Source organism: Leptonychotes weddellii, chromosome 3, assembly GCF_054177405.1.
Source record: "Leptonychotes weddellii isolate Sample4059 chromosome 3, ASM5417740v2, whole genome shotgun sequence".
In the NCBI taxonomy this organism is placed as follows: domain Eukaryota; kingdom Metazoa; phylum Chordata; class Mammalia; order Carnivora; family Phocidae; genus Leptonychotes; species Leptonychotes weddellii.
The window spans coordinates 172949682-172971984 of NC_138371.1; the positions used below are offsets into that span (position 1 = coordinate 172949682).

Here is a 22303-nt window from a genome sequence, read left to right on the forward strand (position 1 = left end):
GAATCAATACTACGCATTGTATTGTGTTTGTACATCGAGAGACGTTACCTTTGTTTAGAAACAATTCCAAACAGTGAAAGAATGCATTCCCTGAGAAGCTGTGGACTGCTGAGTTAGTGTGGAGAGTGTTCGTTCTTACTAATCCTAGGCAACTCAATAAACAGTCTTGGAGGAAGGAGTATATGTGGTGTTGCTCTCTAAGTATGCGTTAGGAGGCAGAATGGAATGTTTTGATCATGGATTGGGATATTGGGATTTAGTACTTTAACAGGGAGCCAGTCTTCATGGGGGCAAGCCAGGGGGTGGTAAATAAGTAAAACGTGGTGGAGGTTTCTGGGTCCTGGAGGAAAGACATTTTATGCTTTCAGAGAAGGTGGGTAACCCAGTATTGCTGTTGTGCTCAGACTGTGGGGATGACTGTGATTGTAGTCCCTAACTTTGATGAAAGGGGAGAGCGACCCTTTTGGGAGAAGAGTGAATCTTAGAAAGTAGCACACTGAGGTGAACAAATGGTGACTCTAAAAGAATCAATAAGCTCAGGGGCGCCTGGCTGGCTCAACCGGTGGAGCATGGAGCTCTTGATCTCTTGGTCATGAGTTCAAGCCCCACGTTGGGTGTAAAGCTTACTAAAAAAAAAAAAAAAAAAAAAAAAGAGTCAATAAGCTCAGAAAGTGGCCAAGCTTTTTCAGGGCCTGATGGGAGAAGAATTTTACCTACTAAGTGGAGGAGGCTTCAGGAGAGATGGTATTTCCAGACAGATAGATTTAGGTTCTGTGGACATTCCTAGGTAAGGAGGGTTTATTTGAAATGGACTAGGTTCCAGAGGTTCGCTGGAAGGAAGTACAGTGTATGGACTTGAGGGAACTGGGGGGCTGGTTGATTAAGAGGTTTGGCAGTTCAAGGCAGGCTTCACAGGCACATGGTCCATGTCGTCACTCCAGGCTTTGTGCTCTGCAGGACCCATGCTTGGTTTCATCCTCTGCTGTCACCATCTTAAAATTCTTAGTCATTTTTTAAAAAGATGTATTTATTTATTTGAGAGAGAGAGAGGGAGACAGAGAGGGTGTGGGGGGAGCGGCAGAGGGGGAGAGAGAATCTTAAGCAGACTCCACGCCCAGCACAGAGTCCGACTTGGGGCTCAATCTCACGATCCTGTAATCATGACCTGAGCTAAAATAAGAGTCAGATGCTTAACTGATGGAGCCACCCAGGTGCCCCCAAATTCTTGGTCATTTTTGAATAAGGGGCCCCACTTTTTCATTTTACACTGGGTCCCACAAATTATGTAGCCCATCCTGCCTGGACCTTGGAGAGGCAGAGGACGGTGACGGGAGGAGCCAGGGGAGATGACTAGTGGTGTCAGAGGTCTCTGAAGGTGACCGAGTGGCAGTTCAGCCACCTTCTTGCTCCTGTAAACTGTTGCCAGAAATTGGTTGAAGTTGGATGAAGAATAGTCTGAATGGGGAAGGAAGATTTGCTAGCTGGGAGAAAATTTTTTCCAGTGAAAATGACGTTTACTATCTAACAATAATGTTGTAAGAACATTGTAACGGGAATGTTCAACCATCGTAATCTTTTCAGACAAGTGTGATTAGAAGGTATTTATTGCTGTCAAATTATTATTCATGATCCTCTGAAATGTGAATCTAAAAATTACATTACTTGAGAGAGGCTGATATCATTTTCCACACTGTATCTAATTAACTCTTTTTTGGTGAAAGACATGGAAAAGCCAAACTGTAGGTATCTTTGAATTGTAAATGTGGATTCCTGAGGTGCAGGCTGAGGAGATCTTGACAGACAGGGAAGGAGGAGGTCGCATCACTGTTGATTATGCAGTGAGTTATCAAAAGGATAAAGAGAGCGGAATAGGCATTACCTGCATGTGAATTTCCTGAAAGAGATTGGATCCAGGCCCCAATTCTAAAACCTATTTATTGAGCCTTTATACTCTGATCCTCATCTTATTAGTCATTGTACCCAAACCTGCAGCTACAGTAGATGGGGCTCTGGGTCATAGCGTCTTCGTTATTGTTACACATGATGCAGTACATCACATAGGCAAAGGTCATGGTTCAAAACTGAAACTGATCCTTCCGAGTTCATTACCCAGGTGCTTCCATGCATCCCAATACTGACGACCTGTGCTTATCTTCCTTCATATGGAACCTGTACCATGATTTTGCACCACCCTGACCGTACGTTCTTGAGACCACCAGGTACTAGAAGAAGATAGGAATGTTCTTCCATGACTGTATTATGATTGGGAACCACAATTCATATGTCTTCTTTTTTCTGTCTTTGGTGAAGTATCAGCTCAAATCTTGTACCTAATTTTAAAAATTGGGCTATCTTGTAATTACTAATTTTAATGCAAATTAAATAATAGGAAAAATATAAATCAATCCATGTGTAGTCCCCATTTCCAGTGCTATCAGTTTGTTTGGTTACTGTCTGGAGATTGCCCATGGCTCACCAATGCTCGGTTCACTTATTGAAAGTCCTCTTCTGCTCTGTCTCAGTTTGTGTAATCTACATTACCGTCTTCAGGTTCACCAGTCTCATCTTCTGCAAGAGCCAGTCCATTGTTGATCCCATCCACCGGTACGTTTTTCATCGCAGCCAAGGTAGTTCTCATCTCCAGGAGTTAAATTTGAGTCTCTTTGCTGTCTTCCATGTCTCTGCTTACCATGTTCAACAGTTGCCCAATTTTTTGAACATATGGAAGGTAGTTATTGTAACACTTTAAACATACAGGTTTGCTCATTCTAACAAGTGTATCACTTCTAAGTTGGCTCCCATTGATCACTCTTTCTCCTCCTTGTGGGTCCTATTTGCTTGCTGTCTTGTATATCTGGTCATTTTTCCTTGGATGCTAGATGTAGTGAATTTTGCTTTGTTGGGTACTGAATATTTTTATATTTCTGTAAGTAATCTTGAGCTCTGTTTGGGGGGCATTGAAGTTATGTGGTTTGAGGCTTTCAGAACTTGAGTTTAGTATTTCTAGGTGGGAGTAGAACAGCTTCCAGCTCAGGGCTCATATCCCTCCCTTCCACCCCCGCACTGAAGCAAGACACGTCTGGTACTCCACCCAGTGCTGCATCGATTAGAAGGCCTCCTTCCTGGCTGCTGGAAACAGACACTATTTCTGGCAATTCATGAGCTCTGACCTTGGGTAGATTCCTAGAGTGTGTGTGTGTGCCGATCATGATTTCTCTGTGTACATGAGGGGACCGACCGCAGATCTTGGAAGTCCTCTCTCTCTCTCTGCAGCTCTGTCCTCTCTGTGACTCTGTCTGGTGCATGCTGGCCAGCTTGGTCTCCGGACTTTCAGTTCAGTCCCCTCTTGAGTGCCCAGGGTGATCGGGGTTCTCCTCGCTGTGCGGCGGCAGCTTGGGAGGCCCCTCAAGGCAGTGAGCTGGAGCAATAGCAGGAGCAGGACTGCCTTGTTCCCTCCCCAGCTCTCCGAAGTTATATTTTGTCTGAGTGTTTTTGTTTTCGTTTCAATTGATTCGGGCAGGAATGCCAATCTGGTCCCTGTTACTCGATAGGGGAAGTCCTCGGGTGATTTGTTCTTAACTGTCTGATGCAGTGACTTGTTGACACATTGGCATAATGGCGCTGCCAACGGCAGCATCAGTTACTGCTTTTTGGGAGGGGAACCTGTCTGATGCATCCGCATCCCATGGAAAGCGTGTACCTTTCAACCCAGAAATTTTGCTAATAGGTAGTTAGGTTATTTAGCATAGGTCTTTTTTTTTTTAAACTAATTAGGTAATATGCATTTGACACTCATGTAGCCTGTAGATAGAAAATATCAGTCTTATACTAGGACCGGATAATTTATAAGGTCCAGGGCAGAATGAATATGTGGGACACTTCAATAATTATCGAAAATTCATCATGGCAACAGTAGAGCCTTAAACCAAGTGCAGGACCCACCTAAGCATGACTGCAGAGATTGTGCACCCTCGGAGCCAGCCCTGACTTCGAATATTTTTATGAATTTTACCTATAAAGAATATATAAAAAGTAAGAGCAAAACAAGTCCCTGGAGAGTTTGATTTAGTAGACTATGAAATTTCTATAAAATACAGTGATTAAAATTCATTTTAGAAGATTTTGAAATTACAATAGTTAACTGTTCCAAGATGGCACCATGGACTTTTTAGTTGTCTTATACAGCGAGGCTGAAGGCTGCATTTGGATGATGGGGGATGAGTTTAGAAGGACCACAAAGGGTCTTATCGGTCTTGGATGCAATAAGGTGGTGAAACTTTATTCTTTGACAAAATTCAATGACAAAATATGTACATTTTAAAGCAGAAGGATCATATGATCAAATCTGTATTTCAGAAAGATAATTCTGATAAATGGTCCAAGATTTTCTGGTAATCCTATCTACAAATGTGGAGGACCCAAATAGTGAAATTTTTTCCTCCTTCTTAATGTCTGTCCCTATTTTCTCATTTTTATTTCTACTGTCTATGGATGCCATTTCCCCTTGAGTCCTCCATCCTCCATATGCCCCTTAGCTTATAGGTTAGCTGGAGAACAGTTAGCCCCATCTCTCAATCTCTAAATTGGCACTGAAATTTTTATCCGTGGACATTTGCAATAAACCTTATCATAGTTTGAAATACATTCCTTTTTTTTTTTCGTTCTTTCTTTCAGTGTGCTCGGTATGATAATGCCTTCATTGCCGAGATCCTGATTGACAGAGGGGTCAATGTCAACCACCAGGATGAAGACTTTTGGACACCAATGCACATCGCCTGTGCTTGTGATAACCCTGATATTGTCCTGCTGCTTGTACTAGTAAGTAAAGCAATTTGGTTTATTACCATTTGAAGATTTGACAGCATATAAAAGGCTGTATATTTAACTATTCATATTTCACAATATGTAATACTTTGTTTGCTAAAAAATAAAATGTGTATGTATGTCATCCTTTATTTTCCTGGAGTTACAAGATAATTAGAGACTAAGGTTTTGGGTCACAGAGTTCATAAAACAAATTGTGCAGATAGCATGTGAAGCTTTACTCCCCTGGTTTTTTTTCTGGGAAATTATGTGCCTTAATACTTTGCAAGTGAGTCCTAACTAAAATGGTTTCATACATGGTGTTTCTTTCAATCCATTCTCTTAATTTTTAGCCAGCTAGGCATACAGTAATGAGATATGGCAGCTATTGAATCTTATTCTCTTGCTGACATCTAGTAAAGCAGTGTCTACAACATTTCTTTACAAGAAAATGAAAACTTTAAGTATAAAACTCACTAGAGTTATTTGTTGCTGTGGTCTTCAATTATAGTTTAGACCCTGACATTGATCCTCACAACATACTTTAATTATTCTGGAATTGAGATTTGGGATTTTTTTCCGGTGAGTTTATCTCTAACAAAGATTTTAAGAAATTATGCAGGATTTTTAGAAAACATGCACATCTCATCGTCTGATTATGTTGCTTTTCTTTGGCAGACAGAACTGAGAAAGAGAAGCTGGTTTTATTTCATGTGTGATCATAGAGTTAAATCTATAGTTTCCAGATTAACATGGTCATAGTTGTGCAGTGACCCTTTTCTCACATCAGGTACAAAGTAGTGTTTCTGACAGTTATGTTCTGCAGTGACCTTCATTTAGTGATCATTTAATTAATGTTTATTGATTACTATTTTTAACATAATTCCTGCGCTTGAGGAAATTATAGCTTATTCGTTCATTTGAATATTTGTTGAATAACCACTATGTTCTAGGTGCTACACAGTGAACAAAAAGACATTTTACATTATAGAGACAAAAACAAGAGCAAGCCAAATAAGGGCTCCACTGAGAAATGTGGTTAGTAGATTAAGCAAGAATAGAATAATTACTTTTATTTTTTTTGTTTTTGAAAATTCTATTTTATTTTTTTAATTTAATTTAATTTTATTATGTTATGTTAGTCTCCATACAGAACATCATTAGTTTTTTTTTTTTTTTAAAGATTTTATTTATTTATCCATGAGATACAGAGAGAGAGATAGGCAGAGGCAGAGGGAGAAGCAGGCTCCCCGCAGAGCAGGGAGCCTCATGCGGGGCTCAATCCCAGGACCGTGGGATCACGACCTGAGACGAAAGTAGACGCTTAACCGACTGAGCCACCCAGGTGCCCCAGAACATCATTAGTTTTTGATGTAGTGTTCCATGATTCATTGTTTTCGAATAACACCCAGTGCTCCATGCAATACATGCTTAGGTTCTTTTTTTAAAACTAATTTAGCTAATATGCATTTGACACTCATGTAGCCTATAGATATAAAATATCAGTCTTATACTAGGACCAGATAATTTATAAAGTCCAGGGCAGAATGAATATGTGTAAAACACGGCACTAAATAGACCACAACGAAGACTTTGCACTATGACGGTGAAACAAGAAGGCCCGGCATTGGCTTGTGGGATCTCTGTTGCAAATGTGTGCACTGGTTGACAAGAATTTTCCCCACTCTGCTCAAGTGTGCGAACGACCGCGGAAGTGGAGCCCAGGGATTCCTTGTGGTATTACAGAAAAATTCTGCCAACAGAAGATTCGCAAAGGTGGAACCTGTGAATGATGAGGATCCCTCTGTTTATCACTAAGCAAAACAATGGACACTTTCTTAGAATTTTAAGTATGAAATAGAAATCATCTAAACCCGGTATATTTTAGGAATTGGGTGGATCAAAAAATGATGAATTTCTGCAAGAAGTTTTCAAAATTTATACAAAGAAAGTCTCAGTATTTTTACAATTTCCAGCATGCAGCTGGATAGGGTTTTGGAGTTTCCTGGAAGTTTTACAGAGCATTCCTATGATGTGAGCAGTATACTTAATATATAATCTTTATTTTTTTATAATAAGAAATGAGTTATCAGAGAGTTTCCATAATAGAATAACAAGTCAAATCTAAATGTTTTGGCTCCTCCCAAAATAAAATTTTAGTGCACTATAATTTTTTATATTTATATATAATTACACATGTATTTAATTATGTGGAATATATATTGTAATTACACAGTTTGTCCACTGAGAATTTTCTTTTCCTTACTTTTATTGATTGTTGAGCATCTCACATACGTACATTTTGATTTTTCATTCTACATTATCTAATTTTAAAAATATTTTCTAACTTGCTCCATATTCAAACGCTAATGTTCTATAACTCAGAATTATATCTAGTTTTTTTTTTTTTTTTAATTTCAAGGTAATTGGCTATTTCCCAGATTTTAAGAAGCTTTTCTATTACTCAGGAATATATCACAAAGGCTGATAAATGATTAACTCAAATCATGTCAGGTTGTCTTCTCTAGAAAATCTTGATTTCATATTTATTTCAGCATGTTTATGTATGTATATTTCTAGCCTGTTGTATCACTGCATATATACCTTGAAGAAGTACTTATGGAATATGCTCAGAATTTGCTCAATCCCTTGCCTGCGGAGGGAGGGACAGTAGGCTTGTCTTTGCTGTCTCGTGTCTTGGGACTGACTGCACAGGGAACAATCTCTGAGGAAGCTTGCTCAGTTCTCCCTTCTTTTCTCATATGACTTTGAGTAAAAGATTTGCATTTATTTCAGTTTTCTGAATTTTCACGTCTGATTTTGCAGTGTGGCCGCAGGTGCTACTTACTCTGCCCTGTGAGAAGTTCCAAAGCCGGGCCACATCTGCACGTTTTAACAGTCCATTGCATTTGCAACCATTGGAAATACAGCCCTTTAATTTGGTGTTAATTGTTTTGAAAGGAAAATAATCGAGTAAAAGACTGTAGGATGCTTCTACTTGAGAAAATAATATACCTGGGTTACTGATAAATCATCTTGGACTTTTTGTCTTTCCTATTGAAAAACTTGGGAGGATATAATATTCCACATATCCTGGAATTATTTAGTAAACATTACTCCGTAAAGGGTAGCTATTAAAGGTGATTGCAAGAAATGAGTAATGGACAACAGAAGGATAAAATGTCATTTTAATTAGTTTTATTTATAAAACAGTGAATTAATTCTGTTACATACTACCAGGAGACCTTTCAAGGTATTTTTACTCCTTGAAATCAGAAAGCGTAGGGAAAATATTAGCAGATGGATAGTCATTTACTAAGTGAGGCTCAGCAATATCTTTATCATTGTTTCACTTCAGTAACAATGGAACGATTACTGGAAATTGCACTGAATGTTTTCTCAGTCCTTGGCCTTTTGCATGTGAACATCTGATGTTCATAATTTTTGTGCCTGTTGGATAGTGTCATGGACCATGTCTAATGGCTAGTGTGGAACCAGATCATTTTAATGGGTGCTGCAGGTAACTGCCAGAAACCAACAACTCTGTCATAACTGAGATAGTAAATGATATTTCAAAAACATACTGCTTACTTTGCGTTAGGTGGCATAAATTGATAGATCAAAAGTAACTCGTTCCCAAACGGTGCTTATTCATTGCTTAGACCATTCTTGGGTTAAATATTAGGACATGGGATAGCCTGCTATTTAAGAAGGTGATATCCTCCCTAGAAAATGAGCTATACATCCAGATGGTTCAAGGTAAGTCTGATTTTCCAGTAAGATCTGTGGCAGAGGGCCTGGCGTCCTTATCAGCTTTTTATGTAAATGACCCCAGACGCAATATTAAATCTCCCTTAGCAGCTTCTCTTGCCTTCAGCTTCACTGACAAAGTAAGTTTCCAGGCTTGAATGCCTTCGGCTTCCACCTAACAGACAAAATTAACAACAAACTGTTAATTTTTTTCCTATTTATTCACAGCCTTTGTTCCGTCCTGAAAATGTATTTGTTTCCCTCCTGAAGCTAAATTCTCCTCCATCCTCTCTAGACTCTACTGACTGCCACCTGTCGAAGGATTTCTCCGTCACTTTTCCATCTCCCGTTTCCATGGTCTTTCCATTGGGCTCCTCCTTTAAATTCATAGTTATGTCGCAGTATCTTCCAGTAATTAAAAAACTAAGGAAAAGCCTGATTAAACATCTTTCCTATAATTGTCACCACGGTGTCCCTCTCATTCTTATAGTCAAGCTTCTCTGAAGAGCAGCATGCTTTTGCGGACCCACTTACTGCCTCCCAGCCACGCCTCCACGCGGCCAGGCTGCCTGCTGTCCACGCAGGGACCCCAGCATGGCCTTGCCGAGAACACTTTTGACATCTCTGTGATGGATTTCGTTGTTTATCCTGCTTCATTTGTCTCACTAGATCTAAAGGCAAGTGGGTCAGTGAAGGAAATTGGGCAAACAGCCAGGTTTTTTTGCTCAAGGTTGTATTTTGGGGGCTCATCAGAGTAAGAATTTGAAAGAAGCTGCACTGCCTTCTAAGCCCTGTTCATGGCCATTAAACTTAGGAGCCTCTTTGCTTTATTGAGGTACACTTGCAAATAAGATTGTATATTAAGTGTACAGCATGATGATTTGATATATGTGTACTTTGTGAAACGATGACCGTAGTTGGGTTATTAACACATCCACCACATCACATAGTGATCAGTAATTCTTATTTTGTTGTGGTAAGAATGCTTAAGATCCACTGTCTTACTGAAACTCAAGTGTACAAAACAGTATTATTACTTACCGTCACCATACAGTACATTTGATCCTCAGAGCCTATCCATCTGCAACTGACCAGTGGCTCCCCATCTCCCCCACCCCAGCCCTTGGTGACTACCTTTCTACTGTCTGTTTCTATGAGTTTGACTTTTGTTACTGTTCTTATGTTGTGTTTTTGTAAACCTATCATTACCTGACCCTTCCCATGACTAAAATCTATGGTGAAAATTCATCCTGACTTATGGTGAAAATTCTCGCTCAATATTCACAGTGATTAAGACCATAAAAGTGATTTCAGAAAACAGGCAATAATGTGTGCTTTATGATAAATCTATAACTTGACATAAAATTCTCTGAAGAATGGAGAAATACGTTACACACCTTTCGTAGGCATCTGACAGAAACATGAGCACCTGAGGTTTTTCCCAGGCTTGTTAAGTTTGAGAAACACACATTTCCATGTCCAGGGTCTAAGGACAACTTCCTTAGGCTTCCTAAGTTCATTTATTTAAGCTTCCATTTTTAGTAAATAATCCTGCCTCTTCAAAAGTGCTTTTCATGATAAATAACATTTTCATCTATATTTAAGACAATTAAAAATTTAATAATTTGCATTAATACTGTAAAGCATTTAGATTTGATTTCTGAATATCCTTTTAGTAAGACATTTTGTTTTTCTAATTATGGGACCAATTCACATTTGTTTTAGAAGCATTGGGAAATATAGAAAACCCAAAAGAACATAAAAGTCACCCATAATCCCACTGGTCAGAGAAAGTCAGTATTAACATTTAATAAATGTCCTTTTGGTTCTCATTGTGTGGGTGAGTGTAACACACACATAATACTTAGATTTGTGTTATATACACACTGTCTCATTTAGTTTTTTTTATTTTTAGAGATTTTTTTTTTATTTGAGAGAGAGAGGGGGAGAGAGTGCAAGCAGAGGGAGAGGGAGAGGGAGAATCTCAAGCAGACTCTGCACTGAGCGCAGAGCCGAACGTGGGACTCAGTCCCAGGACCCTGAGATCACAACCTGAGCCGAAATCAAGAGCCAGACACTCACCCCACTGAGCCACCCAGGCGCCCCACATATTGTCTCTTAAATGTCACAAAATTATTCCGTGTTTTTAAATATTTTGTCCAAACACGTATTTAGTGGCTGCATAGAGTTCCAGAGTTTAGATGCTGTAATACTTTTGGGTAACTTAAGCTGTTTCCAGTTTCTCACACTTAACAATGACGAGTAGTTTGTAATTTAAGAGAGCTGTTATTCACAATGGAACGTAGTTATCAGCTTTATTTCCTCCAGGAGTGAGGTGGAATGAGTTGAACTAAAGAGAGCTGTGAGGGTGTAGATGGATGTCTATACGTCTGGCTCTTTCTAAACGAGATGCGCTCAGTTGAGGGGTTTTTCTAGCTACTACCGACCGGATTTCAGCAAACGAATTGTACCGTGATGCTCTGCTCTAAGACGCTCCTCAAGTGAAATGATTGACTTATACCTCTGGAGTGATTCTAATAATGCAGGCCTTGGAAGACTGGCAAAAGAGTTACGGCCAGAGCCCTAGGTGAGAAAGGCCATGCCACTGGGGTCTCCAGCCATTTCACACGGGGCCTGGGCTCCTGCTGTCGGGTCACAGACACCTGGCCTTGTTTACATAGTGAGAAACATCACGCAGCATTTCTGCTCTGCTTCGTTTCCCCCTCTGACCTTGCCTTCCCTGTAAGGGCTCAAGAAGGGCTTTGGAATGATGAAGTATCGCCCCTTGTGGGTATCATAGCGTGGGGGGTCATTAATGAATATGACTGACTTTCAGTCTGGGACGGGCCTTCTGTGTCGACGGCACTAGGCTGGGTGCAGGGCCGTGAAAGAAGAAAACCAGGAGAGGGACCTCTGTGTTAGAGGCTGCAAGTGGAGGTGGAGGCCACGTACGGGAGAGATACACGGTGCTGGATGAAAAGATGTAATGAGAAAGGAGTAAGTGATGGACTGAGTCTCATTTCCGTGTAGATAGAGCTAACAGTTTTAAACCCAAGAGTGAGTCAGTCTGTCAAAGGTTGTGGAATTCAGAGGAAGAGGATTCTGATTGGAATGATATTGTTGAGCGGACCCATGTCCTCTGTATTTGGGGAGGGCATGAATAAGGTTTATAATTCAGGATGGTGAGTTGTAGATGGTGTGTTGGGTTTTTCCTGGCTGAGTGACTGTTGTGGAATCCCAGCAAGAGAGAGATTAGCCTCGGAATCAGTAGTATCTTGAGTGGAGGGAAATCCCATGACTTTGCTATCTGTGAAATTGTCTCTATCGAATAAAGTGGAAGAAGAGTGACAAGCTTTAGCCAGCCCCTGGCTTGGGGAAACAAGGGCATGGGTTAGACAGAGGGTTTGGGAAGACTTCCCCCAGGAGCTGATCACCAAGGTGAGATCTGAAGGGGGACCCAGGTGTGTTCATCAGGGGAAGGGGGAGGATAGAATATCCCAGACCATTGAACACCTTGTATATTAGACTCCTTGATGAGATGAGAAAGGGCAGGTCTAGAGGAGGCCAGGGGCTTGGCTGGAGAGAGTGGGAAGAGCATGATGAGGAGGGAGAGGTAGTTGGGACCCAGTCAGATGCAAGGGGAACCTGGCTTGGAACCTGTGAGGATGGGGGGGTACGTGGTCAGATTGTCACATGGAAATGATCTCCCTTAGCATAGTGAAGTTATCACTGCAGCTTCGGTGAGGGGAGATGAATGTTTGGACCAGGGTGGTGAGGGGCATGAGGAAATCTGAAAAATGGTTATAAAACAGTACATATAATATGGTCCTGTTTTATAAGAAATAATAATATATTCATATGATCACATATATATCCATTTATAATTGTATCTAGATACACTGTAGACATTTTTATAAAGCTGATATCATAATTTCTGTGCGACTTTACAACCCAATAAATACATGTATTAACAGGACAACTTGCAAGGGTGTATTAAAATCTATCTACTAGCCGTTTGCTGATTTATCCTTTAAATGACAATGAGAATATTGAAATAGAATGCCATAACAGTTGTCTTAGAGATTTTTTTTTTTTTTTAGATTTTATTTATTTATTTGAGAGAGAGAGAGAGACAGAGATAGCAAGAGAGCATGAGCGGGGAGGAGAGAGAGAAGTAAGCTCCCTGCTGATCAGGGAGCCTGATTTGGGGCTTGATCCCAGGACCCTGGGATTGTGATCTGAGCTGAAGGCAGATGCTCAAGCAACTGAGCCACCCAGGTGCCCTGCCTTAGAGATTCTTTTTTTTTTTTTTTTTAAGATTTTATTTATTTATTTGACACAGAGAGAGAGAGATAGAGAGGGAACACAAGCAGGGGGAGTGGGAGAGGGAGAAGCAGGCTTCCCGCGGAGCAGGGAGCCCGATGTGGGTGGGGCTCGATCCCAGGACCCAGGGATCATGACCTAAGCTGAAGGCAGACACTTAACGACTGAGCCACCCAGGTGCCCTGCCTTAGAGATTCTTATAAATTTCTAAAACACTGGTTCCCATAAATATAATAAATTTAACCTTTAATATTAACTTCAAATGTTCTTAGAAACTTGTAATTTAAAAAGTAAATTTTACCTATTGGAAAAAGTAGCACATTTTAGCATGGCCCACAAAATAAAAGCCTTTTAATGGGATTATTTATTATAATACAAGAAAATCCTGAAAAAAATATATTACATTAAGCCAGTATCAATTAAATATTTACCCACTTTCAAGAACATTACATCTGTGATAAATTTAGTACGAGAACAGTGCTTTGAAATTTTTATCTTTGTCTTTAGAATATCCCATTTCTAGTGCTGGAACATAAGTTATAATAGGAATTTCCAACACATTATTGATGGTTGGAAGGTATAGATAGATCAGAAATATCTGTCATCCAAGTTTCTACAGTCACACTTAGAGTCGATTTTATGATACAGTTGGTGTTAAAGTATGATTGTTTCAATGTTAACTTAGTGCTGCTAACATACACACAGCATCGTCAGACCACATATAGCCTCTTACTACAGGGGAGATGCCTTGACTTCCAGTTCAAATTGTATTTTTCTCAAATTTTCTTCCCTGTAGGTCGATGACTGGTGTGCCATGCAGATTTTATCCTGTCCGTGTGTCCTCTAGGTAGAGCTTGCTTGGGAGTTTATATTTTACTAGCGATGACTTGAATTGAACCATTTCTGTAAGAGATCACTGTTACGACAACTGCTTAGTTCCGAGGTGGTTAGATTTTCAGTCTTTTCAGCTAACGGGAAGAGAAAAGGATCAAGTCATTTCCATCAGCATGAGCATCTTATGGAGAAATGTTGGTCTTTTGATTCTAGTCATTAGGGCTCCCTCCTTGCCTGCATTGGAAGAGGAGACCTGGCCATCACTCTAGCTGCTGGATTTGGGTGATAGAGTATTTTTTACTTAATTCAGAACTCATCCCAGGGACTTGGGTGCAGTGTTTATGAATAAATCAAGCTCCACAAAATCAGAAATTCCTTCACAGTCAAATATAACGAAACATTCAATCTTTAAACCATTTTTGAAAAGCACATTATTGTACCAGGACAGTGCAAACTATTCCCTTATTTGGGGGCATTCATAAACACCAGACCCAGAACAGTGCATATTTCTGACCAATGCTTTAATCTAATACCTTTGCTGTCATTCATGATTCTTGACACCCTTATTTCTTTTTCAGTATTATCTCTGTTACAGCAACCAGATCTGGGTATTTTAATATTAATAAAAATACGATGTTAGGTAACTTATACTTTAGATTTTTTCATATTCAGTGAAGATATTATGAGATCTATTCTTTTATGTGTATAATTTAATTCAGAGAGCTTGAGCCAGGACTTGCCAAATGAAAATCACTCTTTGACAGATTTTGTAGGCTATGTTCTCTTAATGATTGAGTCTGTTTAAAAAAAAAAAATCATAACATCTCAGCTTTCTGAAGATTTTTACTTTAAGAACTGTATAATTTGCAGATAATATAGCAGAATTCCAAGATTCTCTGTTGAAGTATGAATAGCCATTAGTGATTTTTGTGTAGATGAGGCAGGAATGACTATGTCATGAAACGCACACATTATCCCCATGTCTACGACCGCTCGCGTATTTCTGACATTTTTTGTGGTGGGCACATGGTATTTTGTGCTGTTTATCAAGTCACTGACCAGTTAGGACTCAGGAGAAATGCAACGATCTGTGTTACCTGGGAACTGGGGAGGAAGACGAGGGAGTATCATACAAAAGATGTGACGCGGGAAAAGTGCTGTCAAACTAAGATGCGTTTGAATTTAGCTCCATCTGACCACCCGGGGCATGTAGAGTGTGCAGGAAAACTTAGTATGGGAACCATCTGGCAGACTCTTTTATGCAGTAATTGAAGACTTGTAGTAAAAACTTTGGGTTAAAACCTTTAAAAACTAGAAAGCAGGTAGAAGCGTAGATAGGAGTAAAGAATATATCTAACGAAAGATAAGACAACTTTTTTGGCTTGAGAAAGTAAATTAAAAAAAAAAAAAAAGGCTGAGCCAAAGTGATGCCATAGAAAATCCAGTTACCATTCAGTATTTTCTGTCAGCCTAGAAGAAGTAGAATGGAATAAATCTGAAAGCTTAATTTCTTAACAGAAGCAAGAGAGGCATTTGATGGTGGCATCCACATGACCCTAAGGCTGGGGACAGAAAGAAGAGAACTCCGCCAGGAAGCACCAGGCAGGACAGCTTCGACAGCTGGGAGGCTGTGCAGCATGGAGCCCCCTCTTAGGGGCTGTGCAAAGTGGGTCCAGCTTCACGGGCTGCTTGCCACTCTCACTGGTTCTCAGATTCAGCAAACATGGGTTCTAGAATTGCATCGTTGGTCCAAACACTTGCCTTGCCCTGCTGGCCTCAGCCATGGGGGGACAGTTACCACCTGCCTCCATTCTCCAATAATGGAACTGGTAAATAAAGGGATTACCGTAGAAAAGGGTTTGGGCATCCACAGTCCAGGCGCATCCTGATGAGGCGTTTCCAGACCGTGCCTGGAACTGGATTGTCTAGCTCAGCAGTGCCCAGAGCCCTTGGATCACAGGGTCCCCATTTCGCTCGGATCCTTCTAGCATACAGAGGCTTCACATTACTCTGAGGCAGTGTGGGGTTCTAAGAGGGACAAAGAGTCGGCAGGGACCCCAGACACCTTAGAAAATCTCTCTTACGACCAGACTGTGCCATGAAATGCAGGTGACAGCTGAGGAAACTTTTCAGGGGAGCCAGAGGGGAGGAAGGACACCCCGCCGCCTGGGGAGTTGGCTCTAGCCCCGATCCAGTGTCCTCATCTCTGTGACTCCTCTGAGTAGAGTTTAGTTGGCCGTGTAATTACTTGAGGGCAGAATGTTTGAGATCAGGGAGAGTTAATTGGAAGGTCAGAGAAAATCTCAAAAATGGAGTATTTTAAGAGACTTCACTTTTTCTTTTTTTTTTTAATTCAATTAGCCAACATATTAGTACATCATCAGTTTCAGATGTCGTGTTCAGTGATTCATCGGTTGTGTAAACACCCACTCCTCATCACATCCCGTGCTCTCCTTCATGCCCATCACCCAGTTCCATCTCATCTCCAAGGGAGAGGACACTTCATCTTAGTGATGTCATTGCCTGGGTTTACACAGTCACGCAGCCCGACAGGGATTCACCTGGGGTTTGTTTCCAGAGTTCGTGTCTGTCCCCATCTCCGCCACCCCTCTGTATCTACTGTCTTTGTTGTGCTTTGATGCCGATGGGGATTATTTTGTCAATTTAACTGGACTCCTTAAATTGTAAACACCTTGAAGGTAGATTCTTTGCCTTAGAGTTTTTATACCACTTCTGCATCCTCCTCTGAGAACTGCAGATCCTAAAATGCAAAGGGAGACCTCAAAACCTGGAATAGAATTACGGGATTCAGAGTTTGGCTGGGATCCTGTCCCATCACCTCATCAAAAGAGGTCCTTGCACTGTCCCAGGTGTAACGATGGTCTGGGGCTGGGTTTAGAGAAGAAGCCACCTCTCCACCTTGCAGAACTCCATTGATAGATCTGCTCAGTTGTCCTTGAATCCAGATGGATGTCACCTTTTCCTTTAGCCATCAGACTTCCTGCTTCTCACAGGTCCTATTCTCTGAATTAGTATAAATTCTAATGACTATTTTAAAACAAGAAAGCCATCCTCAATAAGCTGTAAGCTGTCAATCTTCCTCTCAAACTCAGGTAAAAAATGAAAACACTATTTTCAAAAATATCTCTGGTTAACTTATGATGTGAATTCCTTCATTCATTCATTCACTCATTCATTCATAAAGTACATTTTTTATTGAGAATCTGCTGTGTGCCCAGTGCTACGCTTGCTCCTAAGGATACATGAACAACAAGAAAAACAGGGTCTTTGGCCGTAAACACTGATACTCTTGTGTAGTAGAGAAAGTAAAAAATGAGCATAAACACTAATTAGTTTTTAGTGTATAATCATTAATATATTTACATCAATGATTTTCTGCCTGCCATGTGTCAAATCTCAGCTTCGGGTGAGGGCTATGATGGGGTAAATATGAGAACCTCGTCCTCGGGGCTCTGGGGCTCCTCACCGGAGGCAGTTCCTTTGCAAGAACATCACCTGAAACGCTGGTAAGTAGTGATGAGAGTGAAGGAAAAATTGATGATATATTTTGAAGGTGAAATCAATAGTAATGCAGGGTTTTTGTTTTTGTTTTTTTTTAATGTTAAAGAAGGAGAGGGAATTTAAACATGACCCCAGGCCTTCTGTGTTTGGGAAATTGGAAGGGATAGTGCAAACACCAGTGGAGAAATACTTTTCTGTGGGAGAGCCATGCGTTCCTTGTCGAACACGTCAAGGTCAGGATCCATGAAAGATGCACCTGGAGAAATCCAGGAGGCAGTTGGTCCTGGGACGAGAGAGTGAGAGAGAGAGAGGATGTCTTATCTGCACACACATGGGAACAGAAGCCCTGGAGTAAATCACATCAACCCATCAAAATGTGAAGTCCAAAAAAGAAAGAACATCTAAAAGAGGGTCCGAAGTAAACCAGTTAAAGGACTGTTAGAGAAACCGGAATCTGCAGAGAAGACTGGAAAAGAGAAGCCAGATTTGGAAGGCAAACCAGAAGCGGGTACTGTTGTGAAGTCCAGGGGAAATATGCCTGGAGCATTTCCTTGTGGAATGAGAACTGGAATTAACTGGAGAAGCTAGTCATTCAAACATGGAAAAGCAAACGCTAGGAAAGTTGCAAACTGCATCTCTTGCTCAAATGCAAAGACATATAAACTCTGCGTGGTTTCCCCTTCTTATGTATATAGATATTGCAGTGTGGAACATTAAAACTGTAATAGAATATGCTATAGACTAAAGAAAGAAGAAAAAAAAAAAAGAGAGGAGCTGGTACCATAAGCTACCAGAGATAAATCACACATGGAGACCATTAGAGCAAGGTATTTAGGGACAGAAAGTATCAACTGCCCATATTCACAGTTTGCTGGTAAACAGACCTGGAAAAGGCTGTATTTTTCTCAGAGCAAAGTATGGAGTGTTCAGATTAACAAAATATGATTTTTTTCTAAAGATTTATTAATTTGAGAGAGGGAGCCAGAGCATGCGCAAGAGTGGGGGGGAGGGGCAGAAGGAAAGAATCTTGGAGCAGACTCCCTGCTGAGCGCGGAGCCCAGCTCAGCTGGCACTGATCTCAGGACCCAGAAGATTATGACCTGAGTCGAAACCAAGAGTCGGACGCTTAACCAAGTGAGCCACTCAGGCGCCCCCAAAATATCCTTCTGAAAAAGCAGAGTACCCTGACTGGTATTGGAGAATATTACATGAGGTAGGAAGACATTGGCTCATTTCACGCAAGGTCTTAGTGAATGAATATTGTGTGGTTCACACAAAACCATAATATGAAGGGAAGTGAGCAGCTTAGTAGGACATGTAATATAAGCGACTTGCACAATACCTTGAAGTTATGTTCAATTTACCCTAACCATTGGGGGCTCTTTACTAACGTGGAACCCATGATTTCTTGTCTTAGCTTTTTCTCGGAAACATTTAATTCAATATACTTGCTTATGAAATTGTATTTTTTAATTGGGTGGTTCACCTTTAATTATATCGTGGCCATTCATTGATTCAAACATCACTCAGGCTCGCTCACCAGATAATCATTGACTTGTCTAAAGTCTTACTCCTCACCTTTGACTTTAGTATATTGGAAACCTGCCATGGACCCAAGAGAATGGTCATATGTTTTCATCTCCTTTCATAGTTTTGTTCATTGTTTACCTTGAAAAATATTTTTCTCAATATAAATATCACATATTTATTGTAGAAAGTAGAAAGAAACCCATAAATGTAAAGAAGAAAATTAACAAGCACTAATAATTCCATCACATAGAGATAATTACCGAATGTTTTGTTGTGTTTTGTAATCTGTCTGTCCTCTTCCCCACATGTTAGAATTTATACAGAATTTATCTGATATTGTGTGTATGTATTGGTAGCCTGTTTTTTTGTTTTTTGTTTTTTGGTGCAAAATGGTGGTTTTATTAAAGCACAGGTGTGGGCAGAAAGAGCTGCTGCCCCAGGGTCGTGAGGGGTGCTGATTATATACTTGAGAGTTGGGGGAGGTAAGGAAAAGGGAGGTCTCAAAAGAACCTTCCTATGCTAAAGAGGACCTAGGAGATATGGAGGCCTTGCCACTGTCAAGTTAAAGTTGTTTTTCCCTCTAATAATGATGCTAGAGAAAGTCATTTAAGAAAAGCCAAGGAATAGAAAGGAGAGCTTGAGAACTGGGTAGGGTTAGGCCAACATTTCCTCCCTTTGAGGAAGGGGGATTGACCACACCTTTCTCTAGAAGCCTGTCACCTGAGACTTAAGACCTGTGGCCGAGCTATTTGCTTTTAACTGGCCAATAGGTGCCCGGTTTTGCTGTTTATGAGAAGAGGTCATCCAAGGGAGAGACGTCTCCCAGGAAGGAAAAGAAAAAGTGTCTGCTTTTACTCACCCTTCGGTGATAGCGTTCACAGGTTTTGGCACCAAAATGACGCGGAGAGCGATGTTCTTGTCTCACGGAGTCGAAGAATGAATCTCGTGGACAAAGGAGAGTGAGTAAAGCTGATGTAGGAAAGACGTTAGGGTTTGAAGCCGATGACCAAGAAGGAATTCTTGAGACGTCTCGGGGGCAAAATGGTGGTTTTATTAAACCACAGGGCGCCTGGGTGCCTCAGTCAGTTAAGCCTCTGCCTTTAGGGGAGCCTGGGTGGCTCAGTCGTTTAGCATGTGGCTTCGGCTCAGGTCATGATCGCAGGGTCCTGGGTTCGAGCCCGCCATCGGGCTCCCTGCTCCGCAGGAAGCCTGCTTCTCCCTCTCCCGCTCCCCCTGCTTGTGTTCCCTCTCTAGCCCTGTTTCTCTCTGCCAAATAAATAAAATCTTAAAAAAAAAAAAGCCCTGGGACAGGACCTGTGGGCAGAAAGAACTGCTGTCCCCCGGGGTAGTGAAGGGTGGCTGATTATATACTATGGGGTTGGGGGAGGTAAGGAAAGGGAGGTTTCAAAAGGATTTTCAAAAGTTAAAGAAGACTCCCAGGATACCAAAGGCCTTGCCATTGTCAAGTTAAGGTTGCTTTTCCCTCTAGCAAGACATTAACATGAAGATAGTTGGGAGCTTCCTGGAGGAACATTACACTCTGCCCACTTCAAGGATCTGTCAATGGGCTGCAGGTTATAAGGGCATTTAACTGTATCTAGATTTCCTTCTGGAAGCTAGGTTATTGATAGAAATGCTTTGTTCTTGTAGATTGCTAAGACATTTGTAAATGAGGGAGTCTCCTGTCTTGCAGGATTGTGATCTCTACAAGTTAACTATTTGTTTTTCCTCTCCTTAGCTTTAGGGCAGCCGGGAGTGCCTGAGGAAGGTCACAGAGATCCCATGGCGGGGGAGGGGGTTGTGGGGTGTCAGCTTCTGCTTTGTCCTCAGCTTGCCTTCTGTTCCCTCATCAAAGCGATAGTTTGATTAAGTGAAGGTACAGGAAAAGCTCTCCGGACTGAGAGGGGTCCAGACAGGGTTGCCACTGAGGGCTTTTAGGGATGGTCTTTTATGGAAAGCTAAACGGGGAACTTAAATCCTTTTAATGTCTCCATTGATACCTCCATACAGCAAGGACTAGTGATAACACCTTCAATGGCTTACTTTTTAGGGTCTGGTAATTTTCTTGGTCACAAGTAGCTGTTATAAAAAGACCCCACCTCTGACACCTAGGACAGGATGGTCTGGTTTGTTCCCTTATCTCTGGTTTCCCTTCATCTCCTGAATTTTTTAATTTTGTGAGCCTGATCCAATGGCCCCCTACCTCTCTCTCCCTACCTAGCCCCGCCTGTCCCTTACTCAGTAAGGTGTTAACATCAAGACAATTGGGAGCTTCCATTAGGAATGTCACACATATCCAACCCTAGAGTAGGGGAGGGGGGATGATTTGCTGGGTGTCATCTTGTACTTTGTCCTCAACTTGCCTTCTGCTCCCTCATCATTTCCCCCCTGAACAGCTTTGACCCATAAATCTTTAAGGTTGTTGAAGGTGTAGGTCTCATCATCTGTAACGTCTTCCTGCCGGATAGGGCCGTGGAGATGTCCCTACCTATGGGTCAAATTGGTTAGTTGGGGAAAGTATAATGGGGCTACAAAAGGGGGAGGCAGCTGAATCCAACACAGACAACACCGATGAACCTCCAAGAGTAGAAAGGATCATCTGTCAGCTGGAAGCTGTGGCTGGGAAGGAGCCATGGCACTAGGCAAGGAGACACAGGAAATAACAATAAAATAAGGTTAATATTATAATGAGAAAGAGAAGTCAGAATAAAAGACCTTTGACAGTTGACCTTTGATAATTTTCCTCCAGTCCAGGAGTTTAAGGCAGTCACTAAAGGAAAGAGAGATCCTTTAAAGCGCCAATTTGAGTATTCATGTCAGTTAGAAATCCAGAAGTATTTTGGTGGTAATCTGGAATATATACACAGCATTCTATTTTTATGATAGTGCAAGTTCTACCTTGTGCAACAGTTAAGACATCGAATGCCTTTTTATTTTGTAGAACCGCTTCACGCATTTATATTCCTTTAGTATTTAATAGAGAAATGCTATTTTGAGTGTCATTTAGGGCTTTGACCATGTACCTGTTAAGAGTTTCCATGTGCCAAACAACATCCTCCAGTCTCAAAGAGGGAACAAAGATGGATGCTAGGTGGTCATACCAATGTAACACAAAACGTGTCCGCCATTGTTTTAAATTTGGAAGGTTGGCTTTGTTGGTAGGGGCTTTTAATAATGCGTCCATCTTTTTATATACACGTTCTGTCCATCTCCAGGTCTTACAGTTTTCTTCTACAACATTGCTCAGTGATATGCAGTTGGATCATACATGTGTCCTTATAGTTAAGTATTCTCTTATTTTAGACATTCTCTACAAATTTTCATTACTTTCTCTATGTTTACGACACTGTTGTTACATCATTTCACAATCCCGGCAATACCTGTTTCATGACATAAATAATTGTTTGTGTGCCATCGTTTTCCCTTTAGGTTTGTATCCCTGTCATACAAGCCGATATTTAGAAAGCCAGAAAACCAGATAATTCTATGGGACTTGTTGGAAGACTTGTCAGATTAGCCATGTCCTTCCCTTCAGCTCTTC

The 22303-nt window shown here is 41.0% G+C and overlaps 1 protein-coding gene across 1 annotated transcript in view; it reads left to right on the top strand.

The window, feature by feature from the left end:
* The window catches only part of MYO16 (myosin XVI), a 425887-nt gene that overhangs the window by 80148 nt on the left and 323436 nt on the right, over nucleotides 1–22303 (top strand). Inside the window, exon 4 of the mRNA XM_081815515.1 lies at nucleotides 4675–4818. Coding sequence (XP_081671641.1) covers nucleotides 4675–4818 — 144 coding nt within the window. The remainder of the gene's footprint in view (nucleotides 1–4674; nucleotides 4819–22303) is intronic.